The sequence below is a fragment of the Schistocerca cancellata genome, chromosome 9 (assembly GCF_023864275.1).
Source record: "Schistocerca cancellata isolate TAMUIC-IGC-003103 chromosome 9, iqSchCanc2.1, whole genome shotgun sequence".
NCBI lineage: Eukaryota > Metazoa > Arthropoda > Insecta > Orthoptera > Acrididae > Schistocerca > Schistocerca cancellata.
In genome coordinates, this window is record NC_064634.1 from 112,899,186 (window position 1) to 112,924,782 (window position 25,597).

Sequence of the window (25,597 nt, forward strand, 5' to 3'; positions counted from 1 at the left end):
TTAAAATAAGCTAATTCGTATACATATGCATTTACAGATTTCTAGTTAGAGACAATCATTAGATTTACTTCTGGTATACAGTCCTTTTTGTACAAATAACTTATTAAATAATGTAATGCCACACTGTACATTCATATCTCACTATCAGTCACTGCACACACTATACACACATTGTTTCATAACACTTCTCTCACTACACACACAAACAAAAAGAGCGCTTCAGACAGAACTCGCAGAATATCATCAGTAATTTTCCTGATCATGCCAAGGTAATAGGGGGTGACTTCAACTAGCCAGGTATAGATTGGGAGTGTTATGCCATCAAAACTGGTGCCAGAAATAGGGAATCGTGTGGCATTGTTCTGGACGTTTTGTCCGATAATTGTCTTTTGCAGATAGTTAGATAACCAACTCGTGAGGGTAACATCTTAGACCTCTTGGCAACAAACAGACCTGTACTTATCGAATCAGTTATCATAGAAGAAGGTATCAGTGATCATAAGGCTCCGATAGCATCTATGACAATGAGTCCTACAAGGAATGTTAAGAAAGGTAGGAAGATATATTTGCTCAGCAAGGGTGACAGGATACAAATTTCAGAATACCTCAGCAGTCAGCATCAAATATTCAGTGATGAGAACTAAGATGTGGAGAATGAAGAACAAATGGAAAAAATTCAAAGGCATCATTCAATGTGCACTTGACAAGCATGTTCCGAATAAGGTTTTAAGGGATTGGAAAGATCCACCATGATTTAATAACCGTGTTAGAAAAGTGCTATGTGAACAAAGAGCACTTCGTCTCAGATTCAAGAGAAGTAAACACCTAGCTGACAAACAAAAGCTGAATGTAGCGAAAATGAGTGTAAAGAGAGCAATGGGAGAAGCATTCAATGATTTTGAAAGTAAAACATTGTCAACTAACCTGAATAAAAACCCTAAGAGATTTTGGTCGTATGTAAAATCAGTAAGTGGGTCAAAATCATGTATTCATTCTCTCAGCGACCACACTGGCACCAGAATGGAAAATAACAGGGAGAAGGCCGAACTATTGAATTCAGCCTTCCAAAGTTGCTTCACCGCATAAGATTGTAACACTGTCCCTCCTTTCAATCATTGTATGAACATCAAAACGGCAGCCATTGAGATTACTGACTGCAGAATTCAAAAGCAGCTACAATCGCTTAGTAGTGGAAAAGCTTCAGGACCAGATGGTATACCTATAAGATTCTGTACAGATTATGCGAAAGAACTTGCTCCCCTTCTAGCAGTAATTTATCCTAGATTTCTTGAACAATGATAAGTACCTAATGACTGGAAAAAAGTGCAGGTCATTCACGTTTTTAAGAAAGGTCTATATCGTTGGCGTTAATCTGTTGTAGAATTATGGAACATGTTTTATGCTAAAAAATTATGATGTTCTTGGAAAATGAACATCTCCTCTTTATAATCAGCCTGGATTCCACAAACAGAGGTCCTGTGAAACTCAGTTCACTCTGTTCCTCCATGAGATCCACAGCGCAGTGAACAATGGCGCTGAGGTTGATGCCATGTTCCTTGATTTCAGTAAGGCATTTGACACCGTCCCGCATTGCAGTTTAATGAAAAAAATACAACCTTACAGAGTATCAGAGTAGACCTGTGATTGGATTCAAGACTTCCTTGCAGATAGAACTCAACACATCGCTCTTTATGGAACTAAATCGACAGATGTAAAGGTAATATCCGGAGTACCACAGGGAAGTGTGATAGGACAGTTGCTGTTTTACAATATAAATAAATGATCTAGTAGAAAGTGTCAGATGTTCTCTAAGGCTGTTCACAGATGATGCAGTTGTCTATATCAAAGTAGCAATGCCAGAAAATAGTAAGAATATGCAGAATGATCTGCAGAGAATTGATGGACGGTGCAGACTCTGGCAGTTGACCCTGAACGTAAATAAATGTAACATATTGCGCATACATAGGAAAATGCACTACTGTAGAACTACACTACTGATGACAAAGAGCTGGAGACAGCGTCTGCCGTAAAATATCTTGGCTTAACTATCCAGAGCAGCCTTAAGTGACTGACCATATAAAACAGATAGTGGGAAAAGCAGACACCGGACTCAGGTTCATTGGAAGAATCTTAAGGAAATGTAACTCATTCACGAAAGAAGTAGCTTACAAGGCACTTTTTTGCCTGATTCTTGAGTGTTGTTCATCTATCTGGGATCCCTATAAGGTAGGACTGATAGAGCAGGTAGAGAAGATCCAACGAAGAGCGACACATTTCGTCATGGGATCGTTTAGCTGGCGAGAGAGCATTAAGAGATGCTAAACAAACTCCACTGGTAGACGTTACAAGAGAGGCCTGCATCACGGAGAGATTTACTATTGAAAGTTGAGGACAGCACTTTTCAGGAGTCAGACAGCATATTACTTCCCCCCACATACATCTCGCATATTGACAACGAGGAGAAAATTTGAGAAATTAGAGCCAATACAGAGGCTTACTGACAATCATTCTTCCCATGCACTATTTGCAAGTGGAACAGGGTTGGAGGGATCAGATAGTGGTACCGAAAGTACCCTCCGCCACACACCATTAGGTGGCTTGCTGAGTATGATGTTTTTGTAAATGTAGATATGTGTCACCTGAAGACCAGGTGCATGCAGAAGCTCTGCTTCCTTGCTCCATATTTACCGGGACCCTGGTTTCACCCCAACTGGACTATGGTTGCCAGGTTTATGGCTCAGCAGCTCCTCCAGCATTAAAACTGTTAGACCCAGTCTACCATTGTGGTGTATGTCTGGCCAGTGGTGCCTTTTGGACTATTCCATAGATTATCTCTTTGCTAAAGTTGGGATCTTCCTTCTTCAGATTCAACAGTACCAACTCTCGGTCTCCTATGCAACCAGTATTCTTCAATTCCCTGAACATCCCACATATCCCATTCTCTTTGCATACGAGAGATATCGTTGTCCAGATACCTGCCCTTGAGTGGGGGTACCAGTTGGATTGCACTTTGCTTCCCTCTCAAGATCTCCGTCTTACCTTCCTGGACCCCTGGACTGTACACCCATGTTTTCTTCGGCACTCCTCCTTGGATGTTGCCCAGGCTATGGATTAGGATCGATCTCTTCCAAGGTCATAAAATTTCGATCGCCTCCATGACTTTCTGGTACCTAATAAGTCCAGTACCAGGGTGCTACCATCTTTTACAATGACAGCTCTAAAGCCGTGAATCAGATCTGCTGGAATGTAACGCCATTCATTGCTGGTAACATGTAGTGCGATTGTGGCAGAGCTGATAGCCACTAGCAGTCTCTTGACAATGCACCTCTTGACAATGTTTTAATATGTACCAGATTAGTGGGCTATTCTTGCCACACTTTGGTCTCTGCTATTCATGATCTTCCCACTAACCTTCGTCATGTTGCCTGCTCAGTTGTCTTTCTGCGCATCCCATGTCATGTGGATACCTGGGAAATGAACCAACTGACAATTTGGCTCGAGTACCACTTACTCGCTCCCTGTTCACTTTGCTGCTCCCAGGTGCAGATTTGCAGGTGCACATGACATCTGGTAAGCAACTGCCCCATCTAAAAAACTTTGCACAATCAAGGAGATTACTGCAGCATGGCACTCTTCCTTTCATTTCTCCCAGAAGGAATCAACAGTCCTCTGTCATCTTTGGCCTGATCATAATCGGTTAACCTTGTGTAGTAAGCCACCCCACATTGTGGTTGTGGAGACTTACAGACAGTGGCTCATATCTTGGAATGTCCTCTCTCTTTGGGCCTCCATGCTAAGTATTGACTTCCAGACTCATTACCTCTAATATTGGAGGACGGTTTGTGCATGGTTGGCATGTTTCTCAGTTTTCTCCATGAAAATGGTTTTTATTCTCAGATATGTGGTTTCAATGTATTGCTGTAGTGAGGGGAGGGGGGGCAGGGTGATTGAGGATTGCGTGTCTCCTGGTCTGGGGTTCACTGACCATACAGCCTTGACTAGGCTACTGTTTCATCCCTCTTTTATGTTGCTTTAATTGCTTTTAGATTTAGTTTGCCTCCTTTCTTCCACACCCAGTTTTCTGTTTTAGATGTCGCACTCTGTTGAGAAGTGGGCACTCTTGATTGTAATGGATCAGGGGTGTGACAGCTGTGGTGTGGGATGTTTCCCATAACATGCAGAGCTCCAGGGTTGCCCACCTGCTTACTTCCTTGCCTCCTTCATCTCGCTTTTATTATTGAATATACCACAGATGTTCATTACGTATTTAGCATTCTGCTTTTTTATGTCATGAATCTCCCTACTAGATCAGAAAATATTCTTGGAGGACATCTCTGCTTACGTATGCACCACTCTTGGATCAAGGGACCGATGACTTCTTTGTTTGGTCTCTGACCCCCACCCCCCGCCAGTCAACCCACTCACCAACGCAGTTATCAGTTTCAATTTGACACCTTTTCGTGTCGTCCTTTAATACATATTTGTTTCAGTTTTGTGGTCTTTGTAGTTTTCTCCGACCACCCTTTATCTGGGAACATATAATTTGTTTTGGAAGGCAGGATTCAGGTGTATGAACGATGGCCCATCCAACAGAGTTGATGCTTGATGATGATGGCTTCGGTGCTAGTAGAGTTTCCTTCTTCCATAACACTTATGTTAGTGTGTACATTTCACCCTTAGTATCCTTCTCAGAAAGTGCTGGTGATACTTTTCCAGACATTTTCTGTGCCTTATGTAAGTAGTCTAGACTTCTCACCCAAACGTAAAAGATGGTATATACATATAGCTTGATGGCAATGCTCATATATGCTTCTTCCGATACATTTAGGATTGCTTGCAGATCTCCTTAAGAGTTGGCAAGAATGACATTATCATCCACATATTGAAATTTAATGGTGATTGTCGTGGATATTTTAGTCTTGGCTTGTAGTCAGCTGAGATTGAACAAACCACTATCAGTCCTTTATTCTATTTCTATGTCCTTGGGCAGTTTCCCATTGACAAGATGAAGTATAGTTTCAACAAATATTGAGAACAGAGTGGGAGCTATCACACAACCTTGCCTCATACTCACTGTGATTTGAAAATTCTGTCCACAGGTGTTGTTGACAACAACCATGTCACTCATGTTGTTATGTAGCAGTCTAACAGTGTTAATGTACTTCACAGGACAGCCTGGCAATGCTTTGGCTAATGTTGTCTGCAAGGCATCTCTTTTGATTGAGTTGAAGGGCTTTGCAATATCTATGAATTACATCTGCAGAGAATGTTGTTCTTTGCACTTCCCCTGCATTTGTCTAGCACAGGAAATCATATCTGTAGTACTGTGATTAGGTTGAAATCCACAGTCTTTCAGACACACAGTCTTCAATGAGAGGTATCAGACAGTTGGATAGAATTTGATCATGTATTTTTCCAGCAGCAGACTGGAGGGATAGTCCACAGTAGTTAACACTGCCAGTTCTATCCAGTTTTTTGAAGGTAGTAACTATCAGTGCTCCATGTTTTGACAATGAGAATTAATGTTCGTCCAGTGAGGATTCGTCCACCTTCCCTGAAATATTCAGCAGGGATTCAACTGATCCAGTGGCTTTGTTGTTTTTAAGTTGCCTAATAGCTTTCTCAACTTCTTGTAGAGCAGGAACTTCATCAAAGGGTATGAGGGTTTTTACAGAATTGTGGAAGATGTTTCTTTGATCTGTGGATCTTTGTTCAAGAGTTTGCGGGAATGGTCGTTCCACCATTGTTATTGGAATTACTGTCCAGGAGAGTAGAGCCTTCCCTAGATTTAAATAGGTTTAGACATGGGCCATATATGGTTTTTGCCATGCTGAAGAAAGTTTGAGTGGTGTTAGTTTCTGCTAGGTGTTGCATTTCTTGAGATATCATAGTCGACCATTTGTTTTTCAGAGCACGAGTTTTCCTCTGCACTTCCGCCTTTGCTTCTCCATATTCTCTTTCTTGATAATTGACTTAGGATTGCTCTGCCAAACCTGGTGCGCCTTTCTCTTTTTGTTTATTAGTGCCTGACTTTTATGGTCATTTTCGTCAACGTAGAACACAGTACGCAACACAGAAAATCGGTAAACACTATACAGAATGTAGCAAGAATTATGAGACTCGGAATACCTAGTGCAGATGAACAGAACTTCCTTAGTTTCAACAACTGAAAAATGAAGTTGGAGAATACAAATGCGCACTAATTTTTCAGTCAAGGAATCATTCTTTTGTAATAAACACTATCTTAGTTTACATGTATATTCAAACTGATTCCTGCATTATTTGATCTGATCAATTTTCTGCTTAGCGAACTATTGTAGAAATGTAGTATAAGGTGTGTTGAATACCAAGAGTGGAAAACAACCATTAGACAGTGTAACCATGTTACTAGAACTGCGATGTCTTATACCTATAAAATGATTTTTCCCATTCATCAACCTGTGTTCAATCGTAGACTTTGATTCAGTTTGAATTGCGATACCTTAAAATAAAAGAAAATCTGATATAAATCATTTCTTTTTCAAGTCCTATGGATTGATTTTTTTTATGGGAAACATGTTCTTGCCCTCTCAGCAATGTATTAGAAGAGTGCTGTTCATAATATATCAGATGTCCAGCATTTCATTTGTATTGACTCCAATCAGATTTTGAGAAATGTGTATCCCATGTAGGTATGTGGATCTAAAAAATCTTGTTAAATAAAGAAATAAAATAATGGAGGAAATACACCTTGGAACTTCCTGACAGGTTAAAATGCTTGTTAAACCAGAACTCAAAACTCAGATCTTGTCTGCATGACAGTTTTAATGTGCCAGAAAGTTTCAAAACAGCGCACACTCTACTGAAGAGTGAAATATTGATTCTGAAAATACATCTTGCTTTTTGTCAAGGAGCTATGTAACAGGAAGAAGAAGACACGCACTTGACAAATTGATATTGTTGTGTCTCTTTCGATGTGTCGGATAGGTCATCTGCATAAAGTCATAGTTATGAGGTTATTGCTTGTAGCTTCATTGTGTTTCAAGTTTCACCTGTGCTTGACAAATATCAGCAAAAACTAACAGAATAATGGAACATACTGATGGAAGATAATGTTATGAGGAAAGGAGGGCAATGAGTAGTGGTCAGGTACCACAATGCAGTGGTTGTTACTCACATCTTGAACTTCGATTCTTTACTGGAAAGTGTGCAAGTTGTCCCACCCACCCCCTACAACACAGATGTGGAGTAGTTTTCACCTGATTCAAGAGAAAGCTTAGATGCACTGCACACATTTGAAGTATCACAGTTGATTTAATAACTGCAGTGTTGAAAATAGTTGTGTGAAATGAGCTTTATTACACAAATTATGAATAAAATTTTATTACTTCATATCTTTGTGTTTTTATTGCTCATATTGTGTTATTGCTTTGCATTTTTTAAATAATTTTATTGTTTATTTATTGCCACATTTTTGCAGGTGGTACTGTGCTTTGACCGAATTTTTTGGGACCCAAGTACCCATCTGTTTGGACATGTGGGAAGTACAACAGCATCACGAGGTGAACTGTTTCTCTTTTGGAACTTATACCGAGCACCTGTACTACTTGCCTTAGTAGCTGGGGAAGCAGCTGCTATAATGGAAAATGTTAGTGATGATGTCATTGTGGGACGCTGTATAGCAGTTCTGAAGGGTATCTTTGGAAACAATTCAGTTCCACAACCAAAGGAAACAGTAAGTCATTCTTTTAAATATTGATTTGCTAGCCACCCTTGTGTGACTATTGTCATGGAGTTTTCTAGACTAAGAATAGACATTATCTTTCAGGTGTAGAAATGTGCATACTACTTTCATTTGTGTCGCATAACTCCTCCTGGTTGATGCGATTTTTTTTTCTGTCAGTGTATATTTATTGACAGTTCAATCACCCATAATTTGGCAATCAAGTTAATAACCCGGCAGGTTTGTGGTTGTTTCAAGTATTTGTCTATCCCAGAAAAGGAAGGGAAGGGGCAGACCATTCTTACAATCGCAAAAGGACTGATGATGGGGTAAGGTGAATATTATAGTATGTGTACAGTGAGTGAAAGGCAGCCAACTTTTAAACTGCTCTGCACATCCACTTCTGCTAACTGCCAGCACCCAGTGAGATGTAGTCTCCATCTGGATTCCCTGTCATGAATATCACTGAATGTTGGTGACACCTCTCCTCCAGTCTGTGACACTTCGGAAAAACAATATGGATGGCAACCAAACCCAACACTGACGGCATATATTTCAGGTCAGTGTGTGTGCCTGCGTGGAGATAGAAGAGGCTTTGTTGATAGCACCAAGCAGCTGCTGGATATCATGAATGATAGTCTTTAGGACACTACAGTGGTTTTCATTTATTAATGCTGGGTTAATACCTTTCATGAGGCCACTGCTAACACATCTTCCTACATCCATCTTCACCTAGAATCTCTTGTGCCAGCCATATTGCATCCCATAGAAGACAAATGGAATTTAAAAAATGGATGGCCAGGACCATATACAGGAGAAGTCTTCTTAAGTAAATAGAACGGATGGAGAAATTGATGTTTGTGACATAAGTTTAAGACACAAGACCGCATGTTACAGGTATTTTGTAAAATGTCTGTGATACAGTTCTTTCTGACTAGCAAACTTCAGCACCTCATTGCTGATACACTGAAACAGGTCACTGATTTCCATAGCCATTGAAGTGTATAGATGTACTGCAGTTATTCTCTCCCACTCTTCATAAGTAGAGTATAAGTTATGATCACTCACGCTGGTGGTAATGAAGAGTCTGATGCAACAAAGAGGTGGTTCCTGAGGCCAGTGATGGCAGAGTTCCTAAAGTCAACAGCTAGCCAGAAACGAAGTCCAGATCATAGCAAAGTCCTGGTAAGCATACACAAACAGCCCAGGGAGCAATTAAAATCAAAAACAAGCAAGATCAAACACTACTGAGCAAAGGCACATAACTAAGGCTTCAGCAAACTAGCAAGATGGGTGGCAAATGTCAGGGTGCGGTATTTGCAGAAACACTTGCGTCAGTGGACACTTGCGACTGCAACAGTGTCTTACACGAGAGCAAGCTGTGACTGGAGTAAGTAGGCTGAGTATCTCTGATCTGTTCTCCATATCAATACTCAATACGAAAAAGAATGATGGAGGCCAAGTTTGAGGGGCAAGAGGGTGACCAAGAGCAAGATGGATTAACTCTCTCAAGATCAGTATAAGAAGAGGGAATCAGAAATGGAATAAAAGTTATAGAAGAAGGATGGGGGAAAGACAGGGTAAAATGGAGAAGTACCATAAATGCTGGATGAAGGGAAATGAAGACAACAATGATCTGATAAATAAGATAGGTTCCCACTTATATTTACTGTTTTTTTAGCTCATGAAACTAAAATTTTTGTTAAGAGCTGCCACTTAATTTGCAAAAGAGCAAAACTCAACAACAAGTACATGTGCCGTCATATTGCTCAAAAGATATCGGTACAACACAGCTTCTATATTGAAACTTCCTGGCAGATTAAAACTGTGTGCCGGACCGAGACTCGAACTCGGGACCTTTGCCTTTCGCGGGCAAGTGCTCTACCAACTGAGCTACCCAAGCACGACTCATGCCCCGTCCTCAGAGCTTTACTTTTGCCAGTACCTCATCTCCTACCTTCCAAACTTTACAGAAGCTCTCCTGCAAACCTTGCAGAGCTAGCACTCCTGAAAGAAAGGATATTGAGGAGACATGGCTTAGCCACAGCGTAGGGGATGTTTCCAGAATGAGAATTCCAATCTGCAGTGGAGTGTGCGCTGATATGAAACTTCCTGGCAGATTAAAACTGTGTGCCGGACCGAGACTCGAACTCGGGACCTTTGCCTTTCGCGGGCAAGTGCTGGCAGCTTCTATATTCCTGGAATTAATGTTTTTATGCCATTTACAACCTTTTTTTATTGGCCCTGTCAAATTTCCTGTGTTCACAATGTTAATTTGCACCCAATTTTCCATTAACATAATAAATTTCCCGTGATTTATGCTTTATGAAACATTGTTCATCAAAAGCAAATTGATGTAATAAACATTAAATGATGTAGGTGTAGTGTTTGGTAATGTTTACAAATGTTATGCAGGTAAGTTTCTTGACACAAGGTGAACTGATAAAAATCTGAGGAATTCGTGCTTTATTTCCCTCAGCTGCCAACATCTACTTGGCATGGTGGCTCATGAGGGTAACCTATGCTCATTCAAATAATGACCAATCACAACAGCTTTCAACTCCTACAGCACATGTACAACTTTGTGATTCTTGTGATCATGACACATCATTTCAAAAGCATATTTTATTCTTCGGCTGCTTCTCATGGTAGATGACACCTTTGCATTGTTCAAATGTTTCCGGTTTAAACAATGAAACACTGTACCAATTAAGTATTTTTTCATGCCTTGCAAAACGTGTTTCAAGAATTTATTCTCGTTGTCAAGTGCAAATATTTATGTAAGTATTTTTTGTGATATTTCATATACAAAAAATGTGAGTGATGGTCTCTCTCTCTCTCTGTCTCTCTCTCTCTGTCTCTCTCTCTCTGTCTCTCTCTCTCTCTCTCTCTCTCTCTGTGTGTGTGTGTGTGTGTGTGTGTGTGTGTGTGTGTGTGTGGGCACAGTACCTTATAGCCTCAAAAAGACAACTAGATTGTTAGAGACACAAAACAGCACATAAGCAAAAATCACTCAAAATACTGACGTAAATATTTGTGCTTGACATTGAGAATAAATTCTTGAAAAGCATCATGCTAAGCATGAAAGAATATGTAACTGGCGTGGTGCCTCATTATTTAAATAATGAATAACTAAATTGCAGGCTTTCCAAAAACAACGATTATGCTGAATGAAATTAAGTCGAACATTTCTCCTTCCTAGACAGTTATGCCAGTGGGTAAACATAAAACAAAATTCACATATCCTTTACCAAATAATAAATCGGTCTCTATCAAGTACTTTGACACCTATTATGTGCACACATAATAAATAAACTATGGAAATGCAAGGGGGGATCCTATATGTAACTTTTATCACTTAAAAATTTATTTCTCACATTTAACATTTCTCCACATTTTACATCATTTCTTTGAAGACCCTTCAAATGTGCAAAAGTGGTGTTTTAATGTATGTACATTTTAACTGAAATGAAACCCATTCAGATAGTGGGTGAGACAGCATGCATCTCTAGGTGTAAACTCCTTAGATTATTTTCTGAAGGCCTTCAAAAATTTGTGTGTCCAGTGGTGTAACACCACCCCCAAATGCCGATGAGACTCTTTTTGTGCCAGACAGTGATTCAGATTCCATTGTCGAGGTCTCTAATGCATATGCCAATATGGGTTAAAATATGTCGTGTATAGCACTTCTCTGCACATCATTGGCACCTCCCTTCCCCAGGCTAAGTGCCTCATACACTGATAAAATGCATTGCTCTGTTGCTGCGTTTTGCTAATTTCTGCCTACATCCTTGCATTCTCCTTAACTATTAATTTGTACGTTCTCTTCTCCATCTTCAGTAGTTACTGTTGTTGTTGTTGTGCATCCTTTACTGTTAGTTTCCTGCAACTCAATATTGTCACAAATAGCAATAACTTTATCTCCCTTTCTCTACAAGATTCTCCTGTCTCTTTGATGAATTCATCCATACCATTATATATGATAATGGTGACCCAACACTTCCTTATCGCAGCCCTATAAAGTTCCTAAACCAATCACTTTTCCTAACTTGGATCTGGACACAGCAAGAAGCCTGGACTCCAAATGGTCACATGGTACTACTATCATGTTTAGCTTACAGCTCTGATGCATCGTACTGCATCTGCAGCAGCAATTGGGGCATCAGTTGCTTGAACAACTTCAGTTATTTATTTCCAAACTTCCTTTCGCTCCAGGATTTGCATACCTTTTCTGTGGGAACAATGTCATATATCTTTACTAAATCAAGAAATGTCATCAGCAGATCTGTCCCACACTCCAAGTGCCTTTCCATCAACTGTCTCATATTAAAGATTGAGTCCAGTGTTGATCCACCATGTCAAAAGCCATACTGCTCCTCTTACAACTGACCTTCTACTTTTTCCTTCAATCTTCTTTTCACAAACCTCTCCCATTATTTTTGCTACTTGTTATATGAATGTGATCCCTTTACAGTTATCACATACTTTTTTCTACCTCTATTCTTGTCTGCTGGAATTATTATTATGTGTCCCTCTTCTTCAGGCACACAATTCTGTGTCCATGTGCACACAAGCAATCTATATAACCATTACAGCCCAATAGGTCCAGCCAGCTTTATCATTTCCACACTTTCATCTATCCTAGTGTCTTTAGTGTTTTCATTATTTTACCTGTTAGTTTGACTTCTAACATATCCATAACCAGGTCCCCATTGTTTGGTTGTTATTCTCTTTTCATCACTATTTTTCGTTTTCAGTAGTTTGGCAAAGTACTCTTTCAATCTTCCTCTTATCTCCTCTGGTTAAGTTGTTAGCTGTCTGCTCTTGATAGCTTTGTGTTAGTACTTTCATTCCTCTTACATTTTACTAGGGTAATCCCAAAAGTAAGGTTTCCTATTTTTTTTATAAGTACATAGACCTGTTTATTTCTACAATGGTTTACATTAGTTTACAGCTTGAACATTTAGCTATTTTTCGACATAATCACCATTTCTGTCGATGCATTTTTGTAGACGCTGTGGCAGTTTTTGTATACCCATACCAGCTCGCCACCATGCTGTTCAGAAACTTATGAACCTCTTCTTTCGCCTCGTCATCGGATCTGAATCGCTGGGACCACAATTAATGCTGACAGGTACTGTGAGACTCTGAAAAAACTCAAATGGACAAATCAGAACTAGGGAAGAGGAATGTTGAGCAAGGACGTACACATTCTCCATGACAATGCTCGCCCACACATCACTCAGCAAATCGTTGCTCTCCTGCAACAGTTTCAGTATAGTCCTGACTTGGCACCCAGCTCCCTAGGTTAAAAGAACATTTGGCAGAAAAACGATTGAGGATTGAGGGAGCTAATGTTCTTTTCTTCATTTTTTGTTCCTTCTGTGCAGATATTTACTGTCCAGGACTGCTGCACAACAACGTGCATGTAGCATTTACTTTAATCAGTCTTGGATCCCACTACAAGTTCATGTCAGTTATTTCTCTAGGGAAAGCTGTCCAAGTTCTCTATAGAGAAGTCCAAAATCTGTTTGGTTCTATGCCAGCAGCCATTCAACAGACTGCATTTGTTGGCTTTGTTCTTAAAAGTTAATCCCTGCACAATATTTCTGCGATGAGGACGAATGAGTTACACTCAAGCACCCAGTCAATTAACCACATGCTTGTTCTGTGTGCTATGATACTTGATGTATTGTGCTGTGTTTTTTAATGTGCGTTTTGTTGGCATCATAGGGGAATAAATTCAGGGTATGGTTTTGGTCAGAAAATTTAAAAAAGGAAAGGCTAGATTAAAGTTAGATAAGTTAGATATAATGGGAATTAGTGAAATCCGGTGGCAGGAGGAACAAGAGTTCTGGTCAGGTGAATACAGGCGTATAAATACAAAATCAAATAGGGGTAATGCAGGAGTAGGTTTAATAATGAATAAAAAAATAGGAGTACGGGTAAGCTACTACAAACAGCATAGTATAGTAAATGCATTATTATAGCAAAGATATACACAAAGCCCACACCTACCACAGTAGTACAAGCATATATGCCAGCTAGCTCTGCAGATGATGACGGGATTGAAGAAATGTATGATGAGATAAAAGAAATTATTCAGATAGTGAAGGGAGACAAAAATTTAATAGTCATTGGGGACTGGAATTTGATAGTAAGAAAAGGAAGAGAAGGAAAGGTAGTAGGTGAATATGGAATTGGAGTAAGGAATGAAAAGGAAGCTGCCTGGTAGAATTTTGCATAGAGCATAACTTAATCGTAGTTAACACTTGGTTTAAGAATTGTGAAATAAGGTTGTATATGTGGAAGAGGCCTGGAGACACTGTAAGGTTTCAGATAGATTGTATAATGGTGAGATGGAGATTTAGGAGCCAGGTTTTAAATTGTAAGACATTTCCAGGGGCAGATTTGGAAATTGACCACAATCTATTGGTTATGAACTTTAGATTAAAACTGAAGAAACTGCAAAAAGGCGGGAATTTTAGGAGGTGGGACCTAGATAAACTGAAACACCCACAGGTTGTAGAGAGTTTTAGAGAACGATTGACAAGAATGGGGGAAAGAAGTACACTGGAAGAAGAATAGGTAACTTTGAGAGATGAAGTAGCGAAGGCAGCAAAGGGTCCAATAGGTAAAAAGATGAGGGCTAGTAGAAATCCTTGGGTGACAGAAGAGATATTGAATTTAATAAATGAAAGAAGAAAATATAAAAGTGCAGTAAATGAAGCAGGCAAAAAGAAATACAAATGTCTCAAAAATGAGATCGAGAGGAAGTGCAAAATGGCTAAGCAGGGATGGCTAGAGCACAAATTTAAGGATGTAGAGGCATATATCACTAGATGTAAGATAAATACTGCCTACAGGAAAATTAAAGAGACCTTTGAAGAAAAGAGGGCACTTGTATGAATATCAAGAGCTCAGATGGAAAACCACTTCTAAGCAAAGAATAGAAGGCAGATAGGTGGAAGGAGTACATAGAGGGTCTATACGAGGGCAATGTACTTGAGGGCAATATTGTGGAGATGAAAGAGGACATAGATGAAATGGGTGATATGATACTGCATGAAGGGTTTGACAGAGCACTGAAAGATCTAAGGCGTAACAAGGCCCCGGGAGTAGACAACATTCCATTAGAACTACTCATAGCCTTTGGAGAGCCAACCATGACAAAACTGTACCATCTGTTGAGCAAGATGTATGAGACCAGCAAAATACCTTCAGACTTCAGGAATAATATCATAATTCCAATCCTAAACAAATCAGATGTTGGCAGGTGTGAAAATTACCAAACTATCAATTTAATAATTCACGGCTGCAAAATACTAACACGAATTGTTTACAGGCGATTGGAAAAACTGGTAGAAGTCGACCTCGTGGAAGATCAGTTTGGATTCCATAGAAATGTTGGAACATGTGAGGCAATACTGACCTTACAACTTATCTTAAAGGCAAACCTACGTTTCCAGCATTTGTAGACTTAGAGAAAGCTTTTGACAATGTCGACTGGAATACTCGCTTTCAAATTCTGAAAGTGGCAGGGGTAAAATACAGGGAGCGATAGGCTATTTACAATTTGTACAGAAACCAGATGGCAGTTATAAAAGTCGAGGGACATGAAAGGGAAGCAGTTGTTGGGAAGGGAGTGAGACAGGGTTGTAGCCTCTCCCCGATGTTATTCAATCTATGTATCTGGCAAGCTGTAAAGGAAACAAAAGAAAAATTTGGAGTAGGAATTAAAATACATGGAGAAGAAATTAAAACTTTGAGGTTCGCCGATGACTTTGTAATTCTGGCAGAGACAGAAAAGGACCTGGAAGAGCAGTTGAACGGAATGGACAGTGTCTTGAAAGGAGCATATAAGATGAACATCAACAAATGCAAAATGAGGATAATGGAATGTAGTCGAATAAAATCAGGTGATGTGCAGGGTATTAGGTTAGGAAATGAGACACTTAAAGTAGTAAATGAGTTTTGCTATTTGGGGAGCAAAATAACTGATGATGGTTGAAGTATAGACGATATAAAATGTAGACTGGCAAAGGCAAGGAAAGGGTTTCTGAAGAAGGGAAATTTGTTAACATTGAGTATAGATTTAAGTGTCAGGAACTTGTTTCTGAGAGTATTTGTATGGATTGTAGCCATGTATGCAAGTGAAACATGGACGATAAATAGTTTAGACAAGAAGAGAATAGAAGCTTTCAAAATCTGGTGCTACAGAAGAATGCTGAAGATTAGATAGGTAGATCACATAACTAATGAATAGAATAGGGGAGAAGAGAAATTTGTGTCACAACTTGACTAGAAGAAGGTATTGGTTGGTAGGATCTGTTCTGAGGCACCAAGGGATCACCAATTTAGTATTGGAGGGTAAAAATCATAGAGGGAGACCAAGAGATGACTACACTAAGCAGATTCAGAAAGATGTAGGTTGCAGTAGGTACTGGGACATGATGAAGCTTGCACAGGATAAGAGTAGTATGGAGAGCTGCAGCAAACCAGTCCCTGGACTGAAGACCACAACAACAACAACATATTGTGGGGCGGCGGGTGGAATAAATGTTAATGTTCGTATTATTTATTTAATGCTGTTGTTTGCCGTTCTCAACACTGGCTCTCTAACTACAATATTGGTAACCAGCAAAACGTGAAGCCTGTAATTAGAATTCTTAGTGCCCACTTCATCTGAGAAATACTTTTATAGCTACAGCTTATAGCTCTGAGGAATTAGGAGATTGTCTGGGATTCATAATCAAAAACCATTCTCTCTAAAATGTTCACTATATTCTGAAAGTCGCAGACCAAAAAGAATCCACACAATCCAATTACCAGAGCAGTTCAGAGTCTAATGCGCTGATGCAACTATAACTGTTCAAATTAAATGTTTAAATGAATGCTCGCCATAATTTGATGATAATGTTCATCAAACGTCACGCTAATAGTGGTAGAATGTCTTTCCTGTGGCGGCACGTGAAAATACAACATACACAAACTAAAGATAAATCATTAACGTCATCCCAAAATTAACACTTCACTCGAAAATGATTTCATGGTTACGCGTATCCCGAGTAACTTATTACTGCATCCGAGGCTGTTTATATCAATGATACCGACGCGACGCGACTCCCGGCACAGGTGGTGCGCTAATCAGCGTCTGGAAAGAACTGGGGCCTTTCTCTTTTCGCGCAGCGTTCTTACATATAAAGCCGCGGTGCGGACGGCTAAGGGAATGCCTGATCAAATCTGCTCTCCCGACTAGCCGCTGGGCTAGTAATGCACCACTTTAAGTTATCGAATAAATCATTGCTTCCTTTGCTGATGGCCGATGAAGCTTTCAATTTAATTGTGCAATCAGCGCACAAGTAAGTAATCATAATAAAAGTCTGACGTGGCTAAGTCAAATATTTTGGGCGAGAGAATTAATTTAATTACACTACACGCAGTAGACGAGCTCTGAACTTGCTCTTTGGAGATATGCTATAGCTATAGTTTTATAGTTATTCAGTTGAAACTTCTCACATCTTTATGATTATAGCGGATCTCCCTTCTACTTAAATTTAAACATCCTAGCTTTATTTATTCGCGTACTTAATCTATCTTGCTTCCTTAATTTCTAAGACAAAAACCAGAAAATCATGAATTTCAACTAAAATTTTAATTTGTGAGATCCAGAATACTGTTTCTACTAAATTATTATGCAAAAGGAACCTAAATATAAATTTTTAAGTTTCTAGCTCTTTTCTGTTGCGCCAATGATTTTTACAGAAAAACATCCAAATTTCGAAAATGGTTAAAGTTATTGAACTGATATCCAACACACATTGATTTTGTATTACTCCTGATATGCTAGAAACGTTTCAGGTTCTTTACTTCATTTTAAAGTATTGCGCAATATTTATGACGTCAGAGCTAGTTACAGCGGACTAGGCTGGCACACATTGGAAAGACTGATGTGAATTTTATAAGGCGTGAGTATGCTGCTTCCCTACAATATGATGGACTGGAACTCGAAGCTAGGACTTTTGTCTTTTGTGGGCAAGTGCTCTACTGAATGAGCTATCCAAACAATTCACAACTTGCCATCATAGCTTTACTTCCATCAGTAGCTCATCTCTTGCCTTCCAAACACACATGCACATGCACAACTACATTGTATTGGCATTGCAGCACTGTTTGTGTGATGAGAGAGAGAGAGAGAGAGAGAGAGAGAGAGAGAGTGTGTGTGTGTGTGTGTGTGTGTGTGTGTGTTATTGTGATTAGTTATGATTTATTGGAATTAGCAGCAAAGGCTGCATGCCTTGAATATATCTTTATTTCCTTGAACTCGTATATCGATTTGTGCTCATCATCAGCTGCAGAACCGAAAGTTTCGGATACCATTACAGACCAATAACAATGCACGTTCATGACATTCCATCTCAGTATGAAGGAGAGATATAACTGTCACTATGAAAATGTGTTGTGTAAGTCTGTGGTTCAAATAGTGCACATGTTTGGGTGTGTCAGATGAAAAACGTTTTGAGAAATAGGTAAAAGAAAACACATGTGGCATTAGCCCATAGGTGAGTCATTCTCAAGTGGGAAGTTTGGCAGCATAGTCACTGTCTGTAATGTGTGGGTAGCATACAAAATAAATATGAAATTTACACAACCTTTGCCATTAATAATATCAGAGTGAATGTTTTCAAAATATGTAATATATCTCTTGTTCGTTATGACCCTCTTGTATTATAAAGTAATGTCTGTATATTAATAATGATGATGAAGCTGTTTTAAAAAAGTAGTAAAGCCACTCTCTCCTCACAGATAAGGCATGAGAACACCATTGCTTGCTCTTTGACAATGTGTGTAAGTATGTTCAGCACTCGATTTCTGATTCACTGTGACAGGTTGTGACGAGATGGCGAGCAGACCCGTGGTCCCGAGGTTCCTACTCATTCGTTGCCGTGGGATCATCTGGAGCAGATTACGATATTTTGGCTGCCCCTGTTACTCCAGGCCAACCACAGCCTCCTCCAGTTACTCCTGCTTCACAGAGTGGTAGCGGTGGCTCCAATGGTAATTCTGCAAATCCTTCAGCCACTCCACCACCTGCTCAGCAGCAACAACAGCAGCAACCACCTCCTCGTTTGTTTTTTGCTGGAGAGCATACAATTCGCAATTATCCTGCAACTGTTCATGGAGCATTTCTTAGTGGATTGCGGGAAGGCGGAAGAATAGCTGACTACTTCACCGGATGTCCATACGCACCTCCAGCTGGTAGCACTACCAATTCACAATCAGCTGCAGCTTGATTATTTTCGTGCCCTTAGCCTGGCTTTACTGCTAGTAGAGTTGTAATTTAAAACAGATTTGTGGAAATTGAATACCAAACACATTACTTTCCCTTTGGCCAATCCTAAGTGAAACATGAAACAATCACTGATACAAATTGTCATCTACCTTACAGATCAGTTTTTTTTTTCATATTTTTATCTACTGTGCAGACATGGAATACATAAGTACATTGAAAGAAAATGAGAAGTGAAGTTGGAACTAATGAATGTAGTTTTAGATGTAAAGGACAAAGAATGATTTTGATGGAGGTGAGCTATATTCTGTTCCAAAATGATGTATGTAGATGAATGTGAGACTTTTTTAAATGGACCTTTGTGGTGTTGTGTTAGTTATCTTTGTATGTTACTCTTAGTGCATAAGATAAAAAAGTTAGAGGTGACATCAGTTAGTTTTCTTATTGGCAAAGAAATGTAAATATTTGTGTGTGTGTGTGTGTGTGTGTGTGTGTGTGTGTGTGTGTGAAATTATTTTCTTTCTTTTAACTTCTTTTAAATTTCCCGAAAGATGATTATTAAGTATAACTTGTCTTTGGTTAAGGAGTGACTGAATTTAGTGAATTTGTGTTCCCCACTTCGTGCTGTATAAAATTGTATTAATTGTTATTTTTGCAATATTTTGTCAATTAAGAAACTTTACTATCTAAGAAATACAGCTGGCTTAAGCAAAATCTCCACCTTATTTTGCACTCAGTAAAATAATGTGACTGGATGGTCTGTTAACAAGACCTATATTATAATACAGAGACTGGATTTAGTTATGGAGTGCTGAAGTTGTTGTTTGTGTGTACTATCCTGTTGGATCCAACTGTGCTGAGAGGTTATGATAGACATGATCATATGGAGAACTGACATTCAATAGCTAGCACCACCAAGTCAACTGTGCTATTGAGAGAATGTAATGCAAGCCACTCAGCCTCTTAAAGACAAATGACGTAGCTAGCTAATTGCATAGTACACAGGTCATAATTACAATCTCTCGCTGTGATGTCGGATGAGTCAGTGCTACAATTATATGTGGTGACTGTTGGTGGTGAACCAGAAGGTCCTGAGGTATGTGCCACAGAATGCTAACACCCGTGGCCACCTAGCAGCATGTGATCCAGTTAGATGTGCCACACTGTCTGCGAGTGACATCAGCATCACGGAAGCTGACTGGAACACTTGCAGAAGACATCAGCCCCCTGATGGAAATTCCTGTTTGTGCACCACTGTGCAGGTGGCACCACAGCGCTCGCATGATCATAGAGTGGGGGACAACAGTACTGCCCCAATCATGGACTGTTGCACTATCGGCAGGAGTTGAACTGCTGCTGGAGTGAGCCAGGAAAGACCCTCCAGTGGAGAGGCACCAAGTCTGGAATGTAGACTTGACATTAGAAGATAATGCAAACTTGATGCCAGAAGATGATACAGTTGTGGAAGCCCAAACCCATGGCAGGTTTTCGCTCTCCCATATCACTCAGTTGCTGGCATAGCTATCTCATCGTGGTAGCATTGCCAGAGTGTGGATATGTCTGCTAAAAAGTTGTTATTATTTATATGGGATAGTGGATCATTTCTTGGGCCAATGTACCATTTTCAGTCACTTTACTGACTACATTTTTGCAGTCATTCGGTGGAGAAACCACTTGACTTCTTCTGTAAGAACCCTTTCTTACCACTGTGCTGGCAGATTTGCAGAGCTGGGTCTTAACTGTGTCGCCAGCCATGTTGCTGTAGCAAGTATTAGGTGGCTTGAAACATAAGGCTACATCTGTGTTACACTAATTAACAGATCATTAGTTCTTGTTGTCATCTTGGCAACTTTCTATAGCCAACGAACACCTTAGCACTAGAGGTCTCGTGTCCTGCTCAGTAGAGTTACAACCTCCTAAACACTGGGAAATACATTTCTGGACACTACTTGCATTATGGTAACCGTGATAGCGTTACGGAGACGTTTAATAAACTCAAGTGGCAGACTCTGCAAGAGAGGCGCTCTGCATCGCGGTGTAGCTTGCTCGCCAGGTTTCAAGAGGATGCGTTTCTGGATGAGGTATCGAATATATTGCTTCTCCCTACTTATACCTCCCGAGGAGGTCACGAATGTAAAATTAGAGATTAGAGTGCGCACGGAGGCTTTCAGACAGTCGTTCTTCCCACGAACCATACGCGACTGGAACAGGAAAGGGAGGTAATGACAGTGGCACGTAAAGTGCCCTCCGCCACACACCGTTGGGTGGCTTGCGGAGTATAAATGTAGATGTAGATGATGCCCACACACGCACACAACAATTACTACTTCTATTTTCCACTTAACGTACAAACTAAGGATGATATAGCAAAACTCTTTTCTCTTCATAAATTATCTTTAAGAAATCTTTAACATTACATGGTCTTGAAGAGTTAAAAAAAGAAAGTACTTTTTACTTCAAAGGCACCCTCTTCCTCTGCTTCCATATCAGACGAACAAGTTAATTAGCTATGCATTTGTTAGACAGTGGGAGACCAATCAACTTGGTATGAAATATCTCAGGGGTGCTTCAGTTTCATTCAAAGAAATCAGTGATGAGAAAACTCGGTTAGCATTGGCTGATCGCCTTCCAATAATTCATCACCAACCTCTATTATTTGAACTCTGAAATAAAAATCTATAAGCACAATCAGTATTAATTGCATAAGGAAAATTCGGATGAGTGATGGAATTGTAATAACAGTTACGGCAGTTTATCAGATGTTACAGTAATTATTCAAGTAATTTAGCAAACATGCTGAAACTTACACATTGAGTATAAAACATCAGGAAGAAAGAATGAGTTAGTTCACAAGCTCCAGACAGTAGAAGTGTGGTTCTTCTTCCTTTTCCCCGTGATTTTATATATTTTCTTTACAAGAATCACACAGATTAGATACTGATGCAACTCTATAAAATGTTAGATATATGTTTTCTACATAAAGGTGGAACTTTCAAGGGTAAATGTGTGTGAAAAGTAGATTGACAACACTGCAACAATCTGTGTTCTACTTCTGTAGACCAGTGTGCTCATCCCTTGTAGATGCTCAGTCCCAGTTTCAGCTCCATACAGCAATCACATGATTTTTGAGAGTGCCATCAGTGAGGTTTTGTTTTTGTTTTGTGTTACAAAAGTGGAACAGCGGAATTTAGAGCAATGTTATGCCATCAAGTCTTGTGTTAAACTTGAGGAATTTGTGAGTGCAACCTTTGATATGTTGAAACAGCCCTACGAGGAACATTCCGTGTCAAGAGCACAAGTTTTTTCTGACACAGATCATTTTTGGAAGGCTGAGAACACGTTGAAGATGAACCTCACTCAAGTAGACCTTAAACCTCAAAAACTGATGAAAACATTGAACGTGTGCATGCTCATGTGAGATAGATCCTCCGAGACAAATTGTCAGCCAAGTGTTAAGTGCTCAAAAGGCTCAAAAAAGGGTGGATTAAGTGAGACCTGATTTTGCGGACAAGTGGATACTGGATTATGACAACAACCCATGTCACACGGTCACATCCATCACAGAATTTTTGTCATCAAAAGGCGTTCCTTTGGTTCCACAGCCCCCTATTCACCTGAACTGAGTCCCTGTGACTTTTTCTTTCCCAAAATTGAAAAATGTTGTAAAGGACGTCACTTTGGGACTCTGGAGAACATTCAAAAGAATGTGACTGACATGTTAAATGTCCTACCAGTTGAAGCCTTTCAGTGCTGTTACCAGTGTTGGTAACAGTGACTCTGCCAATGTTCAGCTGCCAAAGGGAACTGTTTTGAAGGGGACAATATTGTTGCTTAAAAAAATAAAAACTTTGATAGATAAAAAAATCAGTCTCGTTACTTTTCTCCCATACCACATATATCATTAAAATATGGGTTTCTTCTAATAATATTCCACTGCCCTCTTGTATACTTGGAGCCACTGTGGTAACAGCATACACTACAAGCATTTAGCTGTTAGAGTTGGGAGAGGGGAGAGTAATGTTCTTTTAACACAGCATATTCACATTAATTTTTACGGATGACTATTATATTTCAGACCTGTCTCTTATCCTTTGCCTATCCCTAGCCCATCCTTTTTCTTTTCCTTTCCATTTCCCCCACTTAACAGATGCTGGCGGTTAAACCACGTATAGGGTTGCAGAGGAAATGCCAAGTCCGTATACCAAACATCTAGTAAATCGGCAGTGCCTGGACGATAAGGTGGCAGCCCCACCAAGGCAATCGGAAGTGCTGGGCCAATCACCCGCCCTTCTTAAATAACATGGTTACTGAAACCGAGACGAGTATACACAACCAGATGTATAAATTGGTGATGACCTTTGGCATGAAAAGGAAAACGAAAATTGGTTTTTGGAATATACAAACCTTGAGGGAGAGTAGCAAGCTGAAACAAGTGACTAGGGTAGTGAGTAACTTTAAGCTTGAAAGGGTGGCGCTGGACTGGAACCCTCAAGGAGTTAGAAAACGTGGTCGTTCCAAATAGACCTGGTAAAGGACGATTGAGAGAGAAGCTGCGGAGGATGGGAAAACCTGGAGTGAAGTGAAAAGACTAGCTAGAAATAGTACCAGGTGGAGGAATTTAGTCACGGCCCTATGTTCCAGAGGGTACGACAGGAACTAAGTCAAGTCATTACATTTCACATAAACTAAGTTATGTGTGGTTGGTCTAGTTCAGGTTTCTGCCAGTATGATTAGTTTTTTAGAACAACATTAGTAATTGTTTTAGTACCAATAGGACAGCATTTTTAAATCCTGCCCCTCACCATTCAGGCATGGCTGACAGGGAAAAAAATGATGACCCATTGAAAAAAAACTGCAAAGAGGGGGAAAGATTTTCATGTGCCTTTGTCAGGTGGCACCAGTCAATGAACTCGTTGCTGTGGATGTCGAGACACAAGTCTGGCACAGTAAACATACTGGACACTTGACTACAAGCCAGCAGATTGGTTGACTAATGCACTTATCACCACCCGTCTCGGGAGTACATGAAACATTTGATCGGGCAGTATCAATGTTAGTGTAATGATTTGAAATGCGAAGCTGCCCTAACATAAAGTCACAAATCTTAAGATGGCATGTCTCCCTGCTGTGTTCGACACTACTGCATTAGCTTAAAGTAAACTATTCTCATGTTTCACACCTTATGTTCATTGTAGCAGTGTTTGTAGCTACACAAATGTTGACCACAGGCAGTGAAGAAATGTCACTGTAATACCGTCAAATACTGAATTTACACTGGATATCTTTTCTCACACCAACACAGTTTAAACGTACAATGACAATTGCCTTTGCAGTCTCATTCTTGGCATTCACCGACAAAGCAGTGGTTCAGTTTGTGACCATGGTTGCATTGTGTTTTATTTATTCTTATGGGTGTGTGGATTCATCACCACTTGCAGAATCTGCTGGGGACAAAAGGTGTCCATGGATTATGGATTAACTCACCTACCATCCAGTCTGTCTGAGGTGAATAAAATTGCACAGTAGGTTTTCATATGTTTTGAGTGTTTGCAGTTTGTGCACTTCCGAGTAACATCACTCGCATGAGTGTCCAATAACTTTTCATGGTAACCACTTGCTGGTGTTTGTAACACTCCATTTTCACATTAAGTCATTTGTAATTTTTCCACTTTATTTTGGCAAAAAATAATTGTTCTTGTTGTTATATGTACATACATGTGTTTCTGGTGTGTTATTCAATGACGTTGTTATTCAATGACGTTGTGTAAGCATGTGTTAGTTACCATTGTTCTACCTTTCCTGCTTATAAATGCCCCGATACATAACCACAAATCAAATTAAAGAAAAAGAACAAATAGAAACCAAACAAAATTGTGTATGTGAAAGGAAACTTGCATGAAAATGCTATGAAAAAAGTTAGAATGCAATGCATCTTGAATAATTTGTGGTCCATAATTACATCAAGAACAGTGTCATTTATAAATAAAGGATTAGGTAAGTTTGTAAAAAGATCAAGGGATCAAAATAAATTTGTCAATCTTATGCTAAGTAGAAAACCATGAAAACATACTTAATGTAGCATAATAAGTGTAAAAAATAATTTTGCCTTGCCCTCATCATAGTGTACTCGCTATTGATAATGAGTAGACAGACAAGATGTGACTTGAAACTTCCGGGCAGATTAAAACTGTGTGCCGGACCAAGACTTGAACTCAGGACCTTTGTCTTTTGCGGGCATTCAAGATGTGACTTAAGATGTGCTGGCCGTGCACCAAGGCATGTTTAGCCACAGGGTGATCCTCATTACCAACAAACACTGTCTGCCTGTGTCCATTCATGCGAATGGACAGTTTGTTGCTGGTCATTCCCACATAGAACGCTTCACAGTGTAGGCAGGTCAGTTGGTAAATCACGTGGGTGCTTTCACACGTGGCTCTGCCTTTGATCGTGTACACCTTCCGGGTTACAGGACTGGAATAGGTGGTGGTGGGAGGGTGCATGGGACAGGTTTTACACCGGGGGCGGTTACAGGGGTAGGAGCCAGAGGGTAGGGAAGGTGGTTTGGGGATTTCATGGGGATGAACTAAGAGGTTACGAAGGTTAGG

At 39.8% G+C, this 25,597-nt stretch overlaps 1 protein-coding gene across 3 annotated transcripts in view; it reads left to right on the forward strand.

Moving 5' to 3' along the window:
* LOC126101617 (lysine-specific histone demethylase 1A) overlaps positions 1-19,706 on the forward strand; it is a 101,454-nt gene extending 81,748 nt beyond the window's left edge. For all 3 annotated transcript variants that reach the window (XM_049912302.1, XM_049912300.1, XM_049912301.1), the window contains exons 10-11: positions 7,460-7,714; positions 18,592-19,706. In XM_049912302.1, the coding sequence (XP_049768259.1) occupies positions 7,460-7,714; positions 18,592-18,996 (660 nt within the window). In that variant the 3' untranslated portion in view covers positions 18,997-19,706. The remainder of the gene's footprint in view (positions 1-7,459; positions 7,715-18,591) is intronic.
* The last annotated feature ends 5,891 nt before the right edge of the window (positions 19,707-25,597 follow it).